Raw genomic sequence first — 23,219 nt, 5'->3', positions numbered from 1 at the left:
GTTGAAACAGCATGAAAAAAAATATTTATAACACAACTATATATATTTTTTAAAAACACCAGTTAACACATTATTAATGACAAATCAAGAATATTTCAGTCAAACAAGTTGACGGGAATTAACCTGAAAGGTATATGAGACTCAGCATGAAAAAACATTTGTAACACAGCTATATATATATATATATATATATATATATATATATTTAAAAATTGAAAAAAAACACCAGTTAACACAGTTTTACTTTCATACCAAGGATGTGGTCGGATAATTTCTGATTTCACATAAGTTAGTGAATATGATTGTTGTAAAATACTAAACAACAATAATTTAATTCAGAATATGATTGAATGACTGAACAGAGGTGACTCTCTCCTAGTTTTAGGCTTTTTCTTGTTGACTGTCAGGAGGTGAATGATACTGACGTACCTGACAGATGTTTAGTCCCAGGATGGATAGAACTATAAAGGTCCACATCCTGCTCCTGCAAATAATCAATAATATAAGAAGTCAGTTGTGTTGGCCCTGATTGACTGATGATGTAGTGTAGCCCTACAGAATATTTTGTACATTTTGTTACAGTTGAACTCTTCGCCTGTTCTGTCTCATGATGTGTGCAGGTTTGTGTGACTGGAAACCCTCCAGACCCCAACAAGCCGTTTCAAAGTGTTTTTACATTTTACTCACTGTGGCCTTGTATTTCACTGCAATATATAGAATATAAAAGTCCTGCAGCTCTGTGGAATCAGCACAATCATGTATGACTGAGTATTAGGGCCACATTTCCAAAAAAAAAATTAAGATAGATTAGATTAAAGTCATAAATATTGAATTAATAACGAGAATAAAGTCGAAAATATTTAATCAATTACAAGAATAAAGTCAATAAAAAAAGAATTCTACATGTGGCCCTAATACTCCGCCGTAATTGTGGCTATTTGGTGTAATATGTTTTGTGAAAAAAAAAAAAAAAAAAGTACAGTGCTTAACAAATGTATTAGACCGCCTGTCCAAAAAAACAAAAAAGAGAAAACAAATATTTTAGAAATTCTGTAGAAAAAGCTTGTTTAAAGCTAACATTTTATTGTTATTTATTTGGCAAATAACAAACTGAATTCACCTTTTTATAACCACATTTATATTCATTTTTCTGTCCAGGACTGCAAGAAAATATCTAAAATTTGACATCTTAATCAAGAAATAATAATGTACTTTACTATTTTCTCAGTTTTTTTTGTAAAACAGTAAATTTGAGAATTCATGGACAACGAAAAAATATTTTGGCAATAACTAATGCTGTTAATTTAGGACAGCTGGGGCATAAACTGGTGGTCTAATACATTTTTTAAGCACTGTATATTAATGAAAGATAATCAATTTAAAAATGATTAGCTGACCTGTTTTCTTTGGTTTGTTTCAGTGAACCATCACAGCAGCGTCTCACGATGTCAGAGGATCCGTCTGTGTCCAGACAACAGCAGCACACTGACGGAGGTTACAAGGAAATGAAAAGAAAGTCAGACAACATTAAACATCATTTATCATCAATGTCAACAATGTCTGGGGCAGTTCACCGGTAGACATGCAAAGTGAAAAGGGCAGGTATGTGGCTTAAATTTGACTTTCAAAAAAAAGATATGAGTTTCCTCCTAGCCACAGCATGTGGCTGTTATTATTTTCACCCTTGTGAGTCTGTGTGTGTGTGTGTGTGTGTGTGTGTGTGTGTGCGTGTGCGTGTGCGTGTGTGTGTGTCATTGTGGTAAAATGTGTTCCTGGAGGCGCCAGCTGTAACAGGAACTGCCACAGAAGCATTTTAAATATTTTTTTTGCAAGGTTCAGAGTCCAAACCTTCTTTCTTTCTTTTTAAAAATACAGTACACAAAACAATATGATGACATGGATAAAAGGATTTTTTTTTAAAATAGACAAAATTCAGATTCCCTGAAATATGACATATAACAGATCAATCTTGGTTAGAGTTTCATATAATCCCCCATTTTTTACCACCTGGATTTTTACTATGTTGTTGTGCTATGTTGTAATAGTTTTCTGCAGTTTTTTTTTGCAGAAGACAAAGTTCACAATGTATTATTTTTGGGAAACTTCAGATAAGTTCTAGAATAACAGAATAATTCTATCTACAGTCATGGAAAAAATATTGGACCACCCTTGTTTCTTCAATTTCTTGTTCATTTTAATGCCTGACACAACTAAAGGTACAGGTTCTTGATAATGATTTTGGTTATTATCAAGAAAACAATGGAAAATGGCTAGATATCAGCTCTTAAATTAAACTCTTATGAGCTATTTTTGTTGTTATCATTATATCTGTCCAAACAAATGTACCTTTAGATGTACCAGGCATTAAAATGAACAAGAAATTGAAGAAAACAATGGTCTAATATTTTTTTTCCCTGACTGTATTAGCTGGAGATACTTTTTTACAAAAGAAAACAAAAGAAAAACTTCACAGCTGCATAGTTGTTGGGAGATGTTCGTCCTCAGGGATTTCTGTCAGAAAGATTTCAGAAAAACAATCACCGTTTGGGTTAAAGGACTTTCAACTGGTCAACTGGGCATTTCTCGATGTTACAGTGTGTAGATGTTTGTATCAGTGCAGTCGAGACAGCTGACATTTCACAGACTTGTGACACATGCAAAACCACATGCAGCAGCGGAAAAAACTAACAGCTCACACAAAGATGCTCTGTGGCATGTGAATACAGCCGTTTCTATGACCTTTATTAGTTTACAGACCAGCCGGAATTATTATACAACCCTTGTGTTGATGGAAAAGACATGACTTGTCGCTCTGTATATTATCTATAAGAATGTATTATATAATGTGTTATTTAAGAACTCAACAGGTTTGACCACTGTCTCATTAGGGCTTTTTTTAAATTTTATTTTGGAGTGCCTGGATTGTCTTCCTCTTTTGGACTACGAGATATATAGAAAAGCTTTGTGAGGAAAGACTCCTCCTCATGTTGACACCTTTGTTTTCAAATGCAGTTTGAATGCAAATGTTTAGTCAAATCATATTTCTGAAGAACAGGTCTATTTATTCAGTATGTTCCAGTTAAAGGTCATACAGTGTACACAGTATATTAGATGAAACTTCATAAAATGTTATTTAGATACGCAGATCTTTTTCAGGTTCATTAAAGCATTTTTGACAAAAACTCACATTTGTTTTATTAAAAAAAGTAATATATTTTGAGTTGTGTCAAACCAACATGTTTTATGTCATGCTGCTGTTGTGCTATATGTAAAAGTTGTACATTTATTTATGCACTCTCAGCTCAAAACTGAGCTACTAATCAGGCTTTAAATTATAATATGTTGCTATTTACATTTGTATGTTATACATTTCAATATGCTGTCTTGTTGCAGTTTGTTGCCAAAAAATGCATTTTGACATTTTACAGTGACCTTTGACCTCCAAAATCAAATCAGTTCATTTTTTAGTCTAAATTCAAGTTTGTGCCAAATTTGAAGAAACTCCCTTCAGACGTTCCAGAGACAACAGCTGTCACAGGCACAGAGGCATAAAAATCTATTTCTATGGTTTAAAATATTTTTCAGTTTCAGAAAATTGAAATAAGAGGACAAAATAATGCAAAGGGATATCTACAAAATATTTATTCCTTTTTAGAAAAAGTTTTTTTCAGTGTTTTGGCTGTTACAGATAAAGTTACATTCTTAAAAAGTGAGGCATCATCATCTCACACAGGACCATTCGTACAACAGTGCTAAACAAAAATCAAGTAGAGCATTATTCCAGTACAAAAACTTTATACTTGCTGCAAATAATTATCATAAAACCGTATAGTGCTTTCTTTGTACAGACACAAGGAACCGACTGAATTTGAATCAATAATCGTACACCTGAAGTTGACAAATACTGCACGAAAGTCAAACTTCTATGATAAAGAAAACCTTGACTTAACATTGATGAACTTTGACCTCATTGCAGCATTTGACAGTGCAAATTTAAATGACGTCCTTCATCACAAAGCAAAGGCAACAAATAAAAGTTATTTTAAACCGTCTTTCAACCAAAAACTGTGATATCACACAGTTGTTTCACGCTCCACGAGAGATGTCTGAGCCTCAGGGAGAAATCTGTCCGTCTCTTCCTGTGATAGTCCGTCCTCTGATGGGACACTCACTCCGTTGATTGGTTTGTGTTGTGGAGGCCTCTGTTGTGCTGAGAGCTGTCGGAATGAATACATAAAAAAAATCATAAAAAGGTGAATTTAGAAGATAACTTTGTAACCCCTTCCAGTCTGATGCAAATCAACAATTCTTGATCGTAGGTCTTAGGAGATCTATTTTTACACCAGCAGATTTGTGTGAACAGCAAACTCAGAAAATTTGAGTGATTTTTACAGGTTAAATAGAGAGACACACACACACACACACACACACACAGACACACACAGACACACACACACACACACACACACACACACACACACACACACACACACACACACACACACACACACCCTGTTTCACTGATTAGACTCCAGGTTTGCTAACTCCTGACCCTTGATGGAGTCATAAGCCTCAGGGTTCACATACATAAGCATCTTTCATAGTGTGGTTTCATGTCTGGACATTTACGGCTCTGTAACGTCTCGCCTCCACTATGAACGCGCCCGAAGCTGGATGCTGGGATCAAATGATCCCAACAATTTTCTGTCTCCAGAGGTATTCATAGAGGAAGAAAATTGGTGGGACTGTTGGAAGCGGGACCACTATGAACGGGCCATCAGGACAGCTATTTGACGTCGTGCGTGTCTAACACACACCTCCCACTTGGTCCGACAGTCATTGAATCATTGTTGACTGCGGCCGCCGTCGCTAACTGTGCACAGCACCCGCCGCGTATTGTAAACAAACTGCCCCGCTAACTGTACACATGGTGTCCGCCGCTGATCGTAAACAAACCGGCATTGCTAACTGTGCACAGAGTGTCAGGTGCTTGTTGTAAACAAACGCAGGTCGCTAAGTGAACACATACTGCTGCAGCACATACACACTGTACTGCTACAGAGCTAACAGTGTAGCCCATTAGCACTGTGCTACTGTGCAGCACTGCTGCTGCTCTGTCACACGTCACTATCGTCTCCTCCCACCTCGTTTCGTGACACCGGACTGCACTGTGAAAGGGCACAAATATCACGCCTTTGTGGGATCACTATGAACGCCCTAAGGTGAAAAGCCGGCAGAGATCTTTATAGTGGGACATTTGCGGGAACGCACTATGAAAGGGGCTTTACTTTTTCCACCAGCACTATTAATGTTGAATGGATGTGTTCAATAAAGACATGAAATATTATGATTGTTTGTGTGGTATAAGGTAAACACATTGTGTTTGTCTATACTTGGGAATTAGATGCAGATCAGATCACATTTATGACAAATGAATGCAGTAAACTTGGTAATTTCAAAGGGTTCACACGCTTTTTCTTACCACTGTATAGAACTTAAATTTGCATAGTTTGGTGTTTCACTGCAGGTTCCTCGCCCACAACATTTTCACAGTTTGATGTGAAGGGTTAACCCTAACGCTAACAAATGGGGGTCCAATTTCTGGGCCTGATTCTGCAGGTATTGTCTGGATCATATGAAAAAAGTGTTCTGAGAAGGTTTCAACGTGGTGCTCTTTCTGTAATTAAACTTCATAAATCTTACTGACCGACTGTCCCAGAGGCGTCACGCAGCAGAGCTTCTTTTTGAGGCGTTCAGGCAGAAAACAAAGCAGTTTCCCCAACAAGGGATAGATTGTCCCTGGTGTCACATCTCCTTCATTCATGGGGCCTAAAGAGAAAACACATGCATTTAAACATTTTAAATAAAATTGTTTGTAAATTATAGAGGGCATATGTATATGTGAGAAGCCGCCCACCTGTGAGGAAGCTGATGATCAGGCCTATTAGAATAACCGTGAAGCAGTTGAATGCGCTATACCACATGTAGGACAACGAATAGAATCTCTTCAGTCCGGAGGGTTGGCTAAAGAGCAGAGAGATGATTAGCTTGTGAAATGGCCGCTGTAAAAAGAGAAACACTGTGCTGTCGGTGTACCTCAGAGTGGCGTTGGCGAGTGCGGTGTGGATGGCAGCAGTCGTGTTGTCCGACAGCAGGACGGCTCTGCAGCTGGGCGGCAACGGCCTCTTGCCAGAGCTACCGGTCACGATGCTGCCGATGCCGATCCAGAAAGCCATAGCCAGACCGGCTCCCAGACCCGCCACCGCCCCCTTTGGAATGACAGGAAAACAACTTAACACAGATTGTTAAAATCAATTACCATCCCGCTTGTATCTAACCAACTTAACTTAGTTAAGCCTGGAAAGCATTACTGCATTTCTACCATTAAAACCGGGGGCGCTGTTGCGTTATCTACCATTAAAGCCGGGAAAGCGGATACGTCGTTTTGTAGTATTTGTAGTTTTTTTCCACCTATTTTCGGTCTCTTGGCCAATGAAATGCATCAGAATACAAGTGGGAGTGTCGCAATGCAACATGGGACTTTTCCAGAACTTGGTGGAAGACGACTATAGTGGAGGGAGCTCAGATATTACAGCTATAAGCTCTCAAATACTTTTTGAATTTCATTTCTATCTGCGACAGAGGCTGAAAAATCTATTATTTTGTAGGAAGCGTTGATTTTCCAGAAAAACTTCAGGTTTTATGGGGTTATTTTAAAATCGCCCAGAGGTTTTACAGGCATTTTAGGCCTAAATGTGTTAAGGGAGATGGAGATAAATAGCAGTCAATGATAATTCTTCAGAACAGTGAAATTAAATTAATGCAGAGGATGATGATGAGCTGAGGAAGTTTTAGGCTGCATATGATCACTTTCTCATAGTGAAACAAATTATTTGTTATCTCTCTGACTCAGGGACAAACTCAGTCATTGTTGTATTATGTTTCACTGACCAATTTTGCAAGTTAAATATATTCTGAAGTTGAGGGCTATTTGGCAGACTAGTAGCCCCTGCTGAACCTGAGCTGAATAAGAAATTAACATAAGCTACAGACTCATGAGAGGATAAAGATCTACATTTGAATCCTAAAGGGGCCAAAAACAATTTTATTTATTTTGTATTTTATTTTAAGCCAAAATGTTGGAAACCACAGCTGTAAAGAGTTTTATTAAGTCAAAATGCATAAAAAAAAAAAAAACAAAAGAACAACAACATTTTATGGTTAAATTATTGACAAAAAAATCATTTCTATTATACAATGGAGTATTAGAGCCACAATTAGAAATACAAAATGTTTAATTATGAGATTGAAGTCGTAAATATTGAATCAATTAAGCGGAACGTTTTGTAGAAATGTACTTACAGATTCACAAAAAGGAGATACTAAATCTTTTGGCACATCAGCATCACATTATCATAAGTATAAAGGACCTTAAAAAAAATATGCAAGAAATTGCATCTTTTCCGCAGAAGGAACCAGACGGACTTGGAGGAAATCACTGCTTTTGTGGAAGGGGAAATGGCTGGAAGTGGTCGACGAAATGCTCCACAGCCCTCATTTTAACAATTCTCCTCTTCTAATTAATAAATATTTGACTTTAGGGTTAGGGTTAGGGTGTAATTAATTAAATATTTACAACTTTATTCTAGTAGTTAAATATTTTCGACTTGATTATTGTAATAAATTAAGTATTTTTGGCTTTATTCTCGTAATTAATTCAATATTCTTTACCTTTTTTCTTGTAATTAATTCCATATTTATGTGGCCCTAATACTCCGTCGTACTATCATGATCATTTGACCAAAATAAGCACAGGAGCAATAAAGTGAACTGCCACGTGACTGAACACACAGTTGTAATTGATGAGGTTGAACTTACAGTGGAGTTGGCCCAGGGGAAGAACATCCCGAGACAAAACAGACCAAGAACAGGACCGCCAACCATCCCGAAGATTTTCAAAGCCACCTGGAGTTCAAACAGAACAATAGTCAGTGAAACATTTAGTGAAACATGTTTATTATTTAATTGAAGCACCTGTGAGCTCACCTGTAGGACCGAGTCCCCCATTAGGTGAGTGACATAAGCCATGGCCACACACAGCAGCCCGTAGGACAGAGCTTATAGAGACACAAGTTGAGACTTCATGAATAAATGAGACATACTCTTGTGGCTTTGTATGGTGCAGTGATGAGCTTCAGAGAGCTAACCTAAAACTTTGGACAGCAGGGTTGCTCTCTTTTCTGTCATGGCTGGGAAATGTGGTTTGATGAGGTCTTCCATTGTCACAGTGGCCAAAGAGTTAAAAGCAGAAGAGATGGTGCTGCACAGGAGAAGAAAAAAATACGGTAAGTAGCATTACTGTCATCTTTAAAACATGTGGTGTAAAAATAAAATGTTAAATATCATTCTAAACTCAGCCTTTGAGAGCTAATATCAAAGATAAAGTTGCTGCAATACCCAAATTTAAACTTCATGACAATACTAGTATAAAAAAACTATAGCGAATACCTTTTACAATAACATGACAAAAAGATCACACAAAATTGGATCATAAATAAAAGGATAAATTGCAGTCTTGGGTTGAAAATCTGATTTTTTTTAAATAGCTTTGGTACTTTGTGATCTGTATCAAATAATATTTATAATGAACATAGATTGTATCATTTTAAACATAAAGCATCAGAAGTATTAAAGTAATGATACTTTTCACTACCTTGGTCAAAGATAAGAAAAAAAAAAAAATATATAGTATTTGATTGTAAGTGCAATAAAAAAAGCTGTTTTTTGTTTTTGTTTACCCCCATACCCCAGTTGTGCGGGAAGGGATCAAGTGAATTTGAATAAAATTCAAATAGGGCTGCACCGCACATTTGGTTTTTCAGATAACAAGGACAGTTAATGTGAATAACTGCATTCAAGATTAACAACAGATCACACACTAGGTGCCAGCTGCTACAACAAAAGGAAACTAGGGCAACTAGTGGTTAGCACTCTCACAGCAAGAGGGGCGCCGGTTCGACTCCGGTTCTGTGTGCAGTTTGCATGTTCTCCTCGAGTCAGCGAGGAGAACATGCATTTCATTTGTCTCATTTATAGTCAAAATATTTTATTAGACTTAATAAAGATCGAGATAAATATTAGTTTTTTTTTTTTTGTTTTTTTTTTTTTTTATAAATTGGATTTTTTTTTCTTATTACTAGTTCTAAAACGCCTTATATCTATATAGGGTGTTTATATATATTGTTTTGTTTTTTTAAATGTATTTTTGAAATGGCATTTTTTCCCCAGAGTGCAATATTGCTTCATTTTGTCTTGTTGGATCAAGTTATTGAACTCCTTTCCTCTATACTGAAGGCGATTTCCCTAAAAACGAAAACTCACTCAGTCGGGCTGTGGCATGTTTACTTCAGCTCCAGCCACGGTGAAGGATAAGCGGTTAAGGATAATGAAGCTGAAACTAATGCAGTACAATGCGACAGTGCTGTGATAAATCTTACCTTCGTGCATTTTCTGTTTTTATTGAAATATGAAATATGAATTTTAGAGGTGTATGATCTTTTTTGAAAGATGCAGTCTGTGCAGCTGATGGGCTATTGGGCCATAGATTTATTTAGAAAGCAAAAAAAAAAAAAGAAAGTCAGCATACCTGAGAGCTGCACTGAACAAACATGCGACAAACAGTCCAGGTAGTCCGGGCAGGCCTTGCAGCATGTCCATCACAAAGTACATCACTATCTGTAAAAAACAAATTCCTGAAACCTTTAGTTTAGTTTGCATAATGTATTAGCAAGAGAAGAAAGAAAATACAAATCTGTCAACGTAATGCGTCGATGCTGACGGCACATTTACATGTTGAGCCGAGCGAAGAAAGGACTCACCATAAAATGTGCAAATACTCATGATGCTGGAAAATCTATGTGGGTTTTATATGACTGCATGAACTTTAATCCTTTCATATTCTCTTGGGATAAAGGAAGCAGGAAATATAACACAGAGGTGCATCTCAATAAATTAGAATGATAGAAAAGTTTATTTATGTCAGTAATTCAATTCAAAAAGTGGAAAAAAAACACATTATATAGATCCATTACACACAGAATGAAACATTTCATGTCTTAATGTATTTAATTTCTTCTAATTTTAATGATTATGGCTTACATTTAATGAAGACCTAAAATTTGGTGGGAAAAAAAAGCATTTTTAATATGGAAATGTTGGCCTCTGCAAAGTATTTCCAACTATATGACTCAATACTTGATTGGGGCTATTTAACTTGAACTACTGGAAATGGACTTTTCCATCATGTTCTAATGTATTGAGATGCACCTGTATTCCTGTTTTCCAAAACATGATGAAGCTAAGTAGATAAGTAGATAAGAACACTGAAAATGGGGAACTAACACGCTGTAACTCACAGCATCTCTTGAGGAGGAGTCCAGCTTGGCGGAGTGATCTTCTCCACAGTAACGTGCAAACATGACCAATCCCATCAAACAGCTCAGAGCCAGAGCCAGCTGCAGGGAGGGGAACACCATGTAGACAGACCTGCAGGGAGCACAAGTCATCTTTTCTTCTGAGCTCCTCTTTTTCTTTTTGCATAATATAATTTCTGTGTTGGTTTGCACTGAACTTCCCACAGATTGATTTTTTAATTAATATTTTAGAAGAAAAAAGGAAAAAGATGAATGATGCATTGGTTAACACAGCAAGGAGAATCTGGGTAAAAACAGTCAGTGCGTTTACATGACACTTGAAAAAAAACAAATTATTGCCTTAATCTGATTACAACTGGACAACTGATGTGCAGTGGTGGAATGTAACCAAGTACATTTACTCAAGTACTGTACTTAAGTATAATTATGAGGTACTCTACTTGAGTATTTTTAATTTTATGTAACTTTGTACTTCTACTCCATTAAATTTTAAGGCACATATTGTACTTTTTACTCCTCTACATTTAGCTGCCAGCTTTAGTTACTTTTCAGGCCGAGATTTAACATAAAAAATTTAAAGGGATGAGACATTTCTTAATTGAATTTCACAACAGTATATTAAGTAGTTACAATTAGTCCCATCTTTACAAAATTAAAACATTTCTTACATAAATGCAATACAAATAATCTAATAATATATTTAGAATATATAAAACAATCTGAGTGTGTCCATTCTGCATAACGAGTACTTTTACTTTTGATACTTTAAGTACATTTTGATGCTGATACTTTTGTACTTTTACTTAAGTAAGTTTTATGCAGGACTTTTACTTGTAGTGGAGTAATTCCACAGTGTGGTATTAGTACTTTTACTGAATTGAAATTGTCTGAGTGGATCACAATCGGTGCATTTAAATCCATTCTAAAGGATAAAGAAATAATTAACACTACAGTCATATTTTACGATTTAACCTAGTTATACTTTAAACTACAGTAAACTATTCTTCATGTGCAGTAGGTTTACTGTACTGTGTCAAAGTGTGATTTAATTAATTTTTTAATTTAATACACAGTGCAGTCATTTCATTTGTACAGTAATTTAAAAAGTGTTTATTGTTCATCCATTTAAAACAGTCAATTAAAGTCAGTAAATAGTGAAGCTGTCCAATTTGTTACTTTGTGCAGGCAATGTATACAAGTCAATTAGATGGTAATCTTCATTAGAATTAAATAAAAACTAAAAAAAGTCAGTGATCAGTGATAATAATCATCCGTTAATAGTGATAAATTTGACCTGGATAGACGTTTCCACCATGAACACGTGGGATAGAATGACATGAAAAGGAACAATACACACATTTTAAACGTCGTGGTCGTGTTTACATAAAGAACCTGTTGTACCTGTTTATAGTCCACACGGAAACATCAACAAAACATGTAAAATACAACTGCTGCTGATATTCTTTCCCCCCTTTTCTATTCTGAGAGCTAAAAGAAGTTTGAAGAGAATAATTTATCCACATTTTAATGAATTTGCAGTCAAAATTCAATGTATAGTACTGTGCAAAAGTTTTACACAGGTGTGAAAAAATGCTGTAAAATAAGAGTGCTTTCAAAAATAGAAATGTTAATAGTTTATTTTTATCAACTAACAAAATGCAAAGTGAGTTAACAGTAGACACACTAGGGTTATTGGTTGGTGCCACACATGTATTTCTTGCTAAACAATATTTGCAGATAAGTCAGTTAGGTCTTTTTCCTTAGGAGATTGTTTTTGTTGCATACTAGTTTAGTCAGGCCTTGCTTTGTTTTACTAATTTCAATTATTTGGCACCTCCACCTTGTCCCATTCCTCCCACCCTCTTGTGAACGTTATTTGCACCTTTTTTGGTTGAAGCACTGTTAAATAAAACTCATTTAATTTACACCTCACTTTGACTCCTGTACTTTTGGGTTGTTGTGTTGCTGTCCTCCTTATTATTTTTAAGAGGGGAAGTAACAGTACTGTATAATAATGTGAACAAAAACAAGAAAAAACATTTCCACTCTGCGTACCTGACAGCCTCTTTCTCTGATCGTGCGCTGAGATATCTTTGGACCTGAGCCTGGTTCACTCCGTACAGGGACAGCATGAGGAATATCCCGCCGACCCCCAGAGTCCAGAAGGTGTGTCTCTCTGTAGGATCTGGGTTTAGGCTGAACACGGGAGAAAATACAGCATAGAGAAGAACAAACTCTTAACAGATTTCCTGTAATCTAAGGTGTAAGAAGTAACATGAGTGTACAGAAATTCATCTTGACATTGGTGAAAACAAACAAGTAGACTCTTGAATTTCCCTCGGGATAAAAAAAGTATGTATCTACCTATCTAGACTATAAAATACAGGTACATCTCAATAAATAAGAATACAATATCATAGAAAAGTTTATTTAGGTCAGTAATTCAATTGAAAAAGTGGAAATAACACATTATATAGATCCATTACACACAGAATTAAACATTTATGTCTTAATTTATTTAATTTCTTCTAATAATAATGATTATGGCTTACATTTAATGAAGACCTAAAATTCAGTGTCTCAAAATATTTTAATATTATTACAAAAGACCAATTTTAAAAAGTATGTTTAATATGGAAATATTGGCCTCTGACAAGTATGTCCATCTATATGACTCAATACTTGATTGGGGCTATTTGACTTGAACTACTGGAAATTTACTTTAGGAGAGTTAGAGGTTTATATTTGAATTTGCGTACGGATACTTTATCCATTCTAGCTTCGTGTCGTTCTACCACACAAACTACTGTCCGGACTCACTCGAGAGCAGAGATGCGGTTTCCTTCCCAGACTTTCCTCCAGACTTCAGACACCCCTCCAGTCTGCTGCACTCCCACCACGATGACAGCCAGCTGCCCTGCAAACATCACAACAGTCTGAAAGACGTCTGTCCAGATGACAGCCTTCAAACCACCCTGTCAGGAGCAGACGAGACAAATTAATCAGATACATGCTAATATAGTCTTTATTCAAATACTAGATACCTATTTCTGTAATTGCCTGTTAAACATCTGCATGGCATAAATGTAGAACTGATCATATCACCATGTAATTTATTCTCTTATATCATGCTATGTATATTTCTTTAAGTAAATATTATATTATTGTCCCATGCATCTATTTTTCACTAATGTGCAATACAAAATATTCTTTGGAAAAACCCTATGCGCAAAATTAACAACAACGATCAACAGCAGCCATGTATGCATCTTATGTATATAATGCATGTAGAGTCATGGAAAAAAATTATCGGACAACCCTTGTTTTCTCCTTGCTTTCTTGATCATTTAATGCCTGGTACAACTAAAAGGTACATTTGTTTGGACAAATATAATGATAACAACAAAAATAGCTCATAAGAGTTTAATTTAAGAGCAGATAGATGGTTTTCTTGATAATGATTTTGGTTAATATCAAGAAAACCATGGAAAATGTCTAGATATCAGCTCTTAAATTAAACTCTTATGATCTATTTTTGTTGTTATCATTATATTTGTCCAAACAAATGTACCTTTAGTTGTACCAGGCATTAAAATTAACAAGAAATTGAAGAAAACAATGGTCTAATATTTTTTTCCACAACTGTATATTTATGTGTGTATATAATGTCTTATTTTCTTCATTTTTAATATCTTTGTAACGTCTGTATCTAAAGCTGCTGTGATCACTGAATTTCCCTACTGCGGGATAAATAAAGCCCTTAAGCTACGTTGTATGAAAATGACCTTAAATGACTCACTATTGTTGTGTACAATGTGCACACGAGTCCAGTGGCCAGCACTGCTCCCCATAATTCAAATCCAGTAACTGAAAGAAATCAACAGCAACACATTGAACCACAAATTTAACCTTGTCATACTCACGGAGTCCGAATAAAACACATGAAATATTCTTACCTGCATTTAGTGCAAAGGCGGGAGTATACACACAAACCCCCATATAGATAACCTGCAGCAGAGTAAGACACAAATCAGAGACTATACACTTCCTAAAGGTGAATAATAAAGATGTCTAAGGCTTTTATATGTTGATGCACCAATCTTGTCCACTTGACTGGTATCAGTGCAGTAATTACCTAATAATACAATATAATAATAATAATAATAATAATAATAATAATTACCGTAATAGTTCAAAATTTGGGAAACTATGCTTATTCACTTTATTGCCAAGAGTGAGATGAGAAGATTGATACCACTCTCATGTCTGTACAGTAAATATGAAGCTGCAACCAGCAGCCGGTTAGCTTAGCTTAGCACTAGTATGGCTCTGTCCAAAGAGAACTGCTCCTCTCCAAGAAACAGTCCAGCACATTTGTTTCCAATCTCTTTGCTAAGCTAACCAACCGCTAGCTTTAGCTTCTAGTGTGCAAACAACATCATTTAACTCTTGTAATGAAAGTAAACATATTTCTTAAAATGTCAAACTATTCCTTAACTCAGAGTGGTTGTTGGTTAGATGTGAAAGATCCACATTAAAAGGAAACTTTGCTGATTTTCAACCGGCTCTGTGTCCCTGCAGCTCCCCCTGTTGGATGACTCAGACCGGGCTCGGATGTTTATCTGCATGTACTGCACAAGCTGCAGTCACACAAAATGGGATACAAATCGGTAAACTTTCCCTTTTAATAGTTTCTTTAGTTTCTTAGTCAACTTCTGCTGTGTTTCTTCTATGACTTACAGGTGCATCTCAATAAATCAGAATGTCATAGAAAAGTTTGTCAGTAATTCAATTCAAAGTGGAAATAACACATTATATAGATCCATTACACATAGAATGAAACATTTCATGTCTTAATTTATTTAATTTATTCTAATTTTAATGATAATTATAAAAAAATGAAAATGAATGTATGTCCATCTATATGCACTCAATACTTGGTTGGGGTTATTTGACTTGAACTACTGGAAATTGACTTTTCCATGATATTCTAATGTATTGAGATGCACCTGTTCACTTAAGTCACAGCTGGATGCCTACTTATATATTAGGACCGTGGCAATCCCTGACCACCTGTTACTTCACATAAAAGTGATCCAGATTAGTTCCATGTAGTGACACACCCAGGAATTTTTTTTTCTAATTTGAGGAAAAGAGAGCATAGGTATCATATCGATACTCTGTACCTGCAGATACCCTGAGTCTTGTTTATGTGAGAGAAAAAAGTGGGATTGGTGCATCTCCACTTTGTGATTTAAAGTGTTGCACTCACGGTCTGAAAGATGAAGACCAAAGTTCCACAGATACGCACTGCTTTGCTGAAGCGTAGTTCAAGATACTGTGAATCAAAACAACAGGATCACTGCAGGTCATCAGGGCAACGCACCAAAAACATGAACTCATGTAAACCCAATAAACCTGCTCGGAATGCTCGCCGTACCTGATAAGCGCTGGAGAGCCGCAGTCTGTACAACACAGGAATGAAAACATGAGCGGGAATGAGGAGGCCGAGGATGTAGGCACAGCCGATGAACCAGTACTGAGTACCATGGGTGTAGATTTCCGCCGGTACGCCTATAATCGCCACGGCGGACTGGAATGAGGCGATGAGCGACAGCGAAACAGGAAGGCAGCTCATGCTCCTGTCTGCCAACAGGAACTCCTGTGTGGTGCGCTGACGGCCGCCTGAAAGAGCGTGGTACAGCCCGATGCCCATGGAGGCGGCGAGCAAGATCGCAAATATCACATAGTCTACGACAGTGAAGTGCTTCTGGTCGGACGGGTCCATGCTGATTGTCTTCAAGTCTCGGCTGCAGTCGGAGAAGGTTTGGTTCTCCTGCAGACACACAGTCAGACGGATTGGAAACGTCTTTGTCCACACCCATCAGTCGGGAGAGTGCAGGAGCCTTGAAGGAAGGAGAAAGAAAACACTGATTAAATATGTGTGTCAGAGTGTACAACCAGTTTTATCATAAACAAATCACTTTGCTTCACTGGCATAGAAATAAACCTACACATCACACATACATTTCAGTTTAGATATCAGTTTATTCCCAAAAAGAAATCAATGGAATCACTTTAAATGTACTGTTTGCAGCAGAAAGGCTCAGTTACTGAGACAACCTCCAGTCTGTACACAGAGCGAGGTCACACAACCTGTGTGTCAACTTTCCCCTGCTTGTGCTGGTCCAAAAATACTGACTACTGGTTTGGAAATATTCCTGCACTGCTGCCACTCTGCCATCTGCTGCCTGTGTGTGTGCTGCACCACAGAGACAAACAGCAGCAAACAAACAATCTCTGAGCAGTTTGAAGGTCAAAGCAACAAAGTTTTACTGCCAACCATGTCGGAGACAGCAAAATAAATTTACAAATCACAAGCGACACAAATAATTAGAGCTGAAAAATTAAGTTGCAGAATCAGTTAAAAGAAATGTGATCAGCATTTATTTTGAGAATCGCAATACTTGAGTTGTGAGTCCTTTCACTAAGCAGAAATACCAAATATTTGCTTTTCAGCTTTCTGCTTTTTTGTCTTGTTTGATAATAAGTGAATATATTTCAGTTTTGAGTTGTTGGTTGGACAAAACAAGCTATTTGAAGAGGTCACTTTAAAGGAAATTATGATCAGCAGTCTTAACTATTTTGTGCCGTTTTAAATATTTATGTTTAATACAATTATTCAAGAAATCTAATCACCTTTTAATCCTTAGCTGCAGTTATATTAATAATAACCCATTACCACATTCCTGCAAGCTGGGGCTGCAACTAATGTTTAATATTGCTGTCAGTTAATACGACAATGGATATATACATCTATACCTTTATTTTATTTATCAATCAATCTTGGTCTTCATGTCAGAAAAATGTGGAAAATGCCGTTTGACGTCTGATCAGCAGCCCCCAAACAGAGATAATCAGTCAGTGATATCACAAAAGAGAAAACCAGCAAATACACTCACTTCAGAAGCTGGAACCAGCCTCCTAAGAAACATACACACAAAGGATAAATCATTTCTCAAAATGGATGTGGATTTATTCGTGTGACAACTAACTAATCGATAAACTGAATAATTCGTTCAGCACAAACCCAAACATCACAATCTGAGGCAGCACAAAGTATTTTGAATCTAAAAACTAGTGTAAAATATCCTAAAAATATTAAATGATGTCTTGCCACATAATGACATAATATGTGAAAATATTATGTCACTATTTCAAGAGGAGTCTTTCTTTTGAGAAAGCTTGGAATTATTTTGAGATACTGACTCTATACTTTCAGAACGTTTCTAACTTTGGCAATATTTTGAGACACCAAGTAATTTTTAGAGAAGATTTTGTCATTATTTTGAGATACTGACTCAATATTTTCAGTAGTTTCTTACTATGACATCATCTGAACATACAATTATTATTTCAAGAAATTTTCTCGTTATAATGACCGACAGTATCTTTCTTTTCTGCACAAGGCTAAGTTTACGTCAAGGTTTCAACGTTTCCAACGTTTCAAATGTGAGCTGCGTAGGAAAATAAATCTTCTGCACTAAGTGACACTTAAATAACTGACAACAGCAGCTCAACTGGACTGAATATGAGGAAATGTCGAAACAGAAATACTAATGGTAAAAAACTTAATTTAAATAATATGTCTGAAAATGTTGTGTAGTCAAAAAGAAATAAAGAAATTGGAGTACCAGAGACAGACTCACCTTTACTGAGCAGCACTGTTGTAATCCGGGTGAGGCTCACTGACAACATGCTGCCTGCTGACACATTCAAGAGCGCTACGTTAGTCAAAAGCAACTTCTTTAAGGCTGAAACGACAATTACAGACAAAACAAGATGCTTACCCTCAAAACAACGAACCCCCAAGTTTTTATCTTTTCTGTTGTGTCCATAAAGCGTTAAATTAACCTACTAACTAGCTAATCTCCCACACCGTGATACTCCATGTGATCACAAATTGTTTTGAATTCTCTTCCGGGGTTGAGATTGGGGGCGTGGTTACAAGTGATGACGCAACAACCGCCAAAATCAAAAACATCCGCAACTTTTGGAGTGAATATCTCAATCCGAGGAGCTACTCTGTTTAACACAAAATAGAGGAAAAACAGCGGCAAAACATGGAGGGAGTGTCTACACAAGGTAACTCGGACTTGTGGAAAGCTTGTTAGCCGCTACAGCTAATGGGAGTAGTTTGATTTGAGGATGCGTTAGCTTAATGCTAGCTGAAAAGCGAACGTTAAAAACTGTCATGTCTGTCGTGTGGGAGTCAATCTAACGTGAATGTTTCTGCCTCTACAGGTGTTTTGAGTCATCTTAGCTTGCTGGAAGTTCAAGCAAGAAGCCGTAAATGCCAACCTCAGCAGCCGAGCCGGGTGAAGGAGCTGAAGGCTAAAGCTGAAGCCTTGAGGGTCCAGAAGGAGCAGCTGAAGGCGGAGATAGAGACACACAAGGTGACTTACTGTTGGTTTAAGGTGCTGAGTTAGCATCGTTTATTTACAGAAATAGCTGTTTCTTTGACAAGATATGATGACAAATAATCCCTGTTTAAATAACACAAACATACTCTTAGTCAATCAATCAATCAAACTTTATTTATATAGCGCTTTTCATACATATAAATGCAACACAAAGTGCTTTACAAAAAATAAGAATAAAAACAGACAATAAAAATGACAAAACCCATCCCCACATACACATCTGTATGTACAAATACATGCACACACACACGCACATAGACACAAACACACACTCAGACTCACACACAGCACATATTGATTGACAGTGTAGAGACATGGCAAGGCACGAGGATCCAGATGAGAAAAAAAGTAACCTGTGGGAGCATCCACACTGAGAGGTGGCAGGGCCCACAGCCATAGAGGACGCCGTCACAGAGACCCCACGACCCGGGTAGACCGGCGCAGACTCCACACATGGTGCAGAGCTGCCTAGTCCCCCCGTCCCAGGGAATCTTCAAGACAACATACCCACGGGCAGACCGTACACACACTCCAGTGCGGAGACCCCCATGAGGGAACACTGGAGTTAAAAACGAAAAGACTAAAAGACAGCAGGACAGGATAAAAACTAAAAGACTAAAATAGTCCTCAGTTTATGAGATATACCCACTTAAAACTAATTCAGTCTAAGTTACAACAGCTGTACCCTAAGGCGAATCTTAGGAAAGTTCATTGAGTCTAATTAAATACAATTTTGAGGTGTTTGTAGTGTACTAAATCCATTTAATGCAACTTCTCCTTTTACATCTCAGAGTCAAATATGGTATTTTTACTCCCCTAGATTTGTCTAAATGTTTCTGATAAAATGAAGGATGAAGATGTTCCTGTTAGTGATCTACTTATATGGTTTTTTATGTCTAATAAAATTCAACTTTTTTGTACCATAATAATAAGAACAAATTACACCTAGCTATCAGAAAACTAAACAAAAATGCATGAATGAAAAGAAAAGTTTTAGTGCACATAACAGCATTTATCAGCAGGGAGCAGCATCTCCTTGTTTATGAGAGAATTACAATTTTCAAACTTTAACTTAAAAATAAATGTAGTGTTAGTGTAGTGAGTTAAAATTAAAACATTAAACATCTACAGCAGTGGAATGCAAAATACACATTAATGCAGTAGTAATATGAATCACAAAAGGGACCATTTTAATGCACTGGAAGTATTTTGAAACTTTACATTTTTCTTATAACTTCTGACATACTTTTACTGCAGTACGGTTTTGAATTCAGGACTTTTACTTAGTTGCATAGTAAAGAATTTTCACAGTGTGGTATTAGTACTTTAGCTTAATACTTCTTCCAACACTGAATATTTAAAAGACGGAAAAAAAAGTCACTGTGTATCACTAACTTATCACTGATGCTAGATTTCTTGTGTTTTCTTCTTGGCTGATGTGTTGGGGCTGGTCACAACGTCCTGACACAGAATCTTCACAAACTGAGGGCATCTATGGATAACCAGTGTACAAATGAAGAAGAAGAAAAAGAGGAGGAGGAAATGGAGGTAGACTCTGAGAACTCACAGCTGCTGCGACTGATGGCCAGACACACACAACTGAAAGACCTCCTGCAGGCTCATCACATCATTGGTACGCTTCACCTCATTCACCCATTTAATCATTAATTTGACAGTGACAGTGTCTCTTGTATGTCTCAGATCCTTTTTTCTTTATATCTTAATTATCTCTTGATGTCACACAGGTGGGTACAACGTTGTAAAGACCCGTCAAGGTAAAGGACTGTGTGTGTCTCTAGCAACAGCCTACGAGGGCGTCTACTTAGAAACCTACAACCTGGAGCTGGACCTGAAGCCCAGGCTGAGGATCAGTCGTCATAACCTTCCCCCGTTCATTCCTTTAAGCAGCCTGGCTGAACAGAGCAGCATGCAGACAGACATGAGGACTCTTCTGGACCCCCTCAGCAGACATCTCAACGCTTTCGCTGGTCGCAAGCAGCAGCTGAAGCTTGTTAAGGTGCCAGATTTACTTTTTATGTGTCTGTGTTAGGGTTGTCACGATACTAAAAATTTTAACTCGATACAGATACTCAGGAAAATAGTCGATACTCGATACCATTTTCGATACCACAAGGATAAAAACAAAGCCAAAACCAAAATTTAACAGAAATATTTTTATTAACAAGAAAAATGCAACATGTAAAAATTAACAGAACCACAGGTTAAATATTTATAATAAAAACCAGTTGTGCAAAAAGAAACTGCAACTATGATAACAAGCTTCAGATACTCGATACTTTTGAAAATGAGTACCGTATCTGGATACGTTTTAGTATCGATACTTTTTTGAGTATCGATACTTTTGACAACCCTAGTCTGTGTGTTAAATAATATTAAACAGCATTTTTCAGAGAGCAGTTTGTCAGTAGTTGTGGCTGCCGTGACCTCAAATATAAAACAGTTGGATTCAGAATTGCCTAGCAAGTTGAAAACATTTTATTAAATTATTTTTACACAGCACTTAACTTGTATACATGAGGATCATAAGCAATATTTTAATGTTAAAAAAATATCAATCATCCTTCTACATGAGCATGTACTGCAACATAATCATATTTGACCAAGATACCTTGTTTTTTGATTTGTTTATTAAAAAGTTAATGTACAGAGACAGGACATACACAGTACATACACAATATGATTTGACAGTTCACTTTATTATCACAGCTTGAAGTCACAGTTAATATAAGAGGTAGAAAACTTAATTAATCAGAAATAATTCTCCAGAAATAATTGACAACCATTTTAAAAATGAACTAATTGTTTTTTAAGCAAAACTCCACTGTTTCTATTTTCTCTAAATGTTAATATTTGATGGTTTTCTAAGTCATCTATGACAGTAAACTAAGTACCTCAGAGATTTGGACTGTAGGTCAGACAACACAAGTTTAGATACAAAAATATTAGTTAGTTGCAGCTCTTTTGTACACCAACATTGTCATTTTGTTTAACATCAAAATTCAAGACCAAAAAAGCAAATAAGAGGAGTGAGAAATAATGATATATTAAAGGCTTTGATAATTTCTCAGGAAGAGGAACTATGATGATAAAAGCTTTATAATTTGATCTGACAACACTGACCATGTTTACAGGACCTCCATAAATCTGTGGAAGTGATGGAGAGTAATGTTTTGTGTTCGTTACTGGTGCTGATGTTCACGGTGCCGAAAGAGAAGACGGCTGTCCTCTGCTCGCTGGAATACACAGACCACACCAGATGTCTTCCCACACAAGTCAGCTTTGATTGTAATGGTAAGATTGTTTTACTGTAGAAGTTTCACAACTCAAACCGAAAGTTATAGCTGTTGAACAATCAAATACACATCACATTGGATGTCTGTTTAACTGGAGAAACAATAAATGCTTCATGTAAGCCTGTTTGTCTCAATAGCACTGAATAGTTTTTGCTAGTTCTTTTGAACTTTACACTAGAGCTGACAGGATTAGTCAATTAATTAACTGACAGAAAATCATTCAGCAACATTTTTTCATAAGCAGTTTGCCAAGTAAAAATACCAGATATACTCTAGTACTCAGGCACTCAAATGTGAGAATTACGTGTTTTTTTTTGTTTCTTGTTCCGTTGTTTATTTGACTGATTATTCACCAAAATAATTTGAAATGATAATACCTTTGAAAATAAAAAAACTCTGCTGGAAAATGGTTTTACGGGTGGTCGGTAGCGTAGTGGGTTACGCAGGCGCCCCATGTGTAGAGGCTACAGTCCTCGCTGCAGCTGGCCCCGGTTCGAGTCCCGCACCGGACGGCCCTTTACTGCATGTCATTCCCCTCTCTCTGCCCCCTGTTTCCTGTCTCTCTTCAACTATCCTGTCCATTAAAGGCATGAAAAAGCCCAAAAAAATACATTTAAAAAAAAAAAAAAAGGTTTTACTATTGTATGTTATAGCATTATATTATTACTCATGCTTTAATGTAAAAGGTGGATTTTACAGTTTTAGTTGGTTGAGTTGGCGCTAATTTTTAAACTATTTGTGCACAACTGCTTTGAAATACAACATGAAAATGCCATTGGTGTCTATACAGCAAATATCAAAATGAATATATTTCCTTGTAATATTTATTTATTTATTTATTTATTTTTAAGCAGACAAGAAGCTTCCCGATTCTCCAGAGTGGAAGAAAAGCCACAGCCTTCTCATGGAGACTCCTGTGCACAAAGCTTTGACAAACATGAGGAAGATGGGGAATATTGTGTAAGAAATATAATTAAAAATGTCTACAT

The 23,219-nt window shown here is 36.6% G+C and overlaps 2 protein-coding genes across 5 annotated transcripts; one reads left to right on the top strand and one right to left on the bottom strand.

Moving 5' to 3' along the window:
• Window positions 1–3,624: 3,624 nt before the first annotated feature.
• Window positions 3,625–18,456, bottom strand: slc5a6b (solute carrier family 5 member 6). Of its 4 annotated transcripts, none has more exons than XM_059353199.1 (18): window positions 18,284–18,456; window positions 18,143–18,199; window positions 17,396–17,417; window positions 15,874–16,339; window positions 15,706–15,771; window positions 14,390–14,441; window positions 14,233–14,300; window positions 13,254–13,408; window positions 12,489–12,629; window positions 10,416–10,545; window positions 9,647–9,735; window positions 8,208–8,320; window positions 8,047–8,117; window positions 7,879–7,965; window positions 6,097–6,269; window positions 5,918–6,024; window positions 5,708–5,829; window positions 3,625–4,217 (listed from the first exon to the last, which is right to left on the bottom strand). In XM_059353199.1, exons 4-18 carry the CDS (start codon window positions 16,219–16,221, stop codon window positions 4,074–4,076), a joined length of 1,866 nt encoding a protein of 621 aa, XP_059209182.1. In that variant the 5' UTR covers window positions 16,222–16,339; window positions 17,396–17,417; window positions 18,143–18,199; window positions 18,284–18,456; the 3' UTR covers window positions 3,625–4,073. The 4 variants fall into 4 exon arrangements, with proteins under 4 accessions (XP_059209182.1, XP_059209183.1, XP_059209180.1 ...); XM_059353200.1 differs by having other exon boundaries at window positions 18,143–18,196; XM_059353197.1 differs by lacking the exon at window positions 17,396–17,417.
• cenpo (centromere protein O) lies at window positions 18,447–23,194 on the top strand. The gene is made up of 6 exons (XM_059353209.1): window positions 18,447–18,578; window positions 18,738–18,889; window positions 20,387–20,549; window positions 20,662–20,933; window positions 22,069–22,228; window positions 23,085–23,194. Exons 1-6 carry the CDS (start codon window positions 18,557–18,559, stop codon window positions 23,192–23,194), a joined length of 879 nt encoding a protein of 292 aa, XP_059209192.1. The 5' UTR covers window positions 18,447–18,556.
• Window positions 23,195–23,219: the final 25 nt, after the last annotated feature.

Source organism: Centropristis striata, chromosome 16, assembly GCF_030273125.1.
Source record: "Centropristis striata isolate RG_2023a ecotype Rhode Island chromosome 16, C.striata_1.0, whole genome shotgun sequence".
Taxonomy (NCBI): Eukaryota; Metazoa; Chordata; class Actinopteri; order Perciformes; family Serranidae; genus Centropristis; species Centropristis striata.
Note: the sequence above shows the minus strand (reverse complement) of the source record. Positions and strands in the feature narration are given on the sequence as shown.

Coding starts and splice junctions, on each gene's coding strand:
- slc5a6b (XM_059353199.1), bottom strand. CDS start 16,221: ATGGACCCGTCCGACCAGAAGCACTTCACTGTCGTAGACTATGTGATA. Junction 15,772..15,873: donor GGCTCTCCAGCGCTTATCAG/GTACGGCGAGCA, acceptor TTTGATTCACAG/TATCTTGAACTACGCTTCAG. Junction 5,830..5,917: donor GATCATCAGCTTCCTCACAG/GTGGGCGGCTTC, acceptor TTTTCTCTTTAG/GCCCCATGAATGAAGGAGAT.
- cenpo (XM_059353209.1), top strand. CDS start 18,557: ATGGAGGGAGTGTCTACACAAG. Junction 18,579..18,737: donor GGAGGGAGTGTCTACACAAG/GTAACTCGGACT, acceptor CTGCCTCTACAG/GTGTTTTGAGTCATCTTAGC. Junction 18,890..20,386: donor CGGAGATAGAGACACACAAG/GTGACTTACTGT, acceptor GTCCTGACACAG/AATCTTCACAAACTGAGGGC.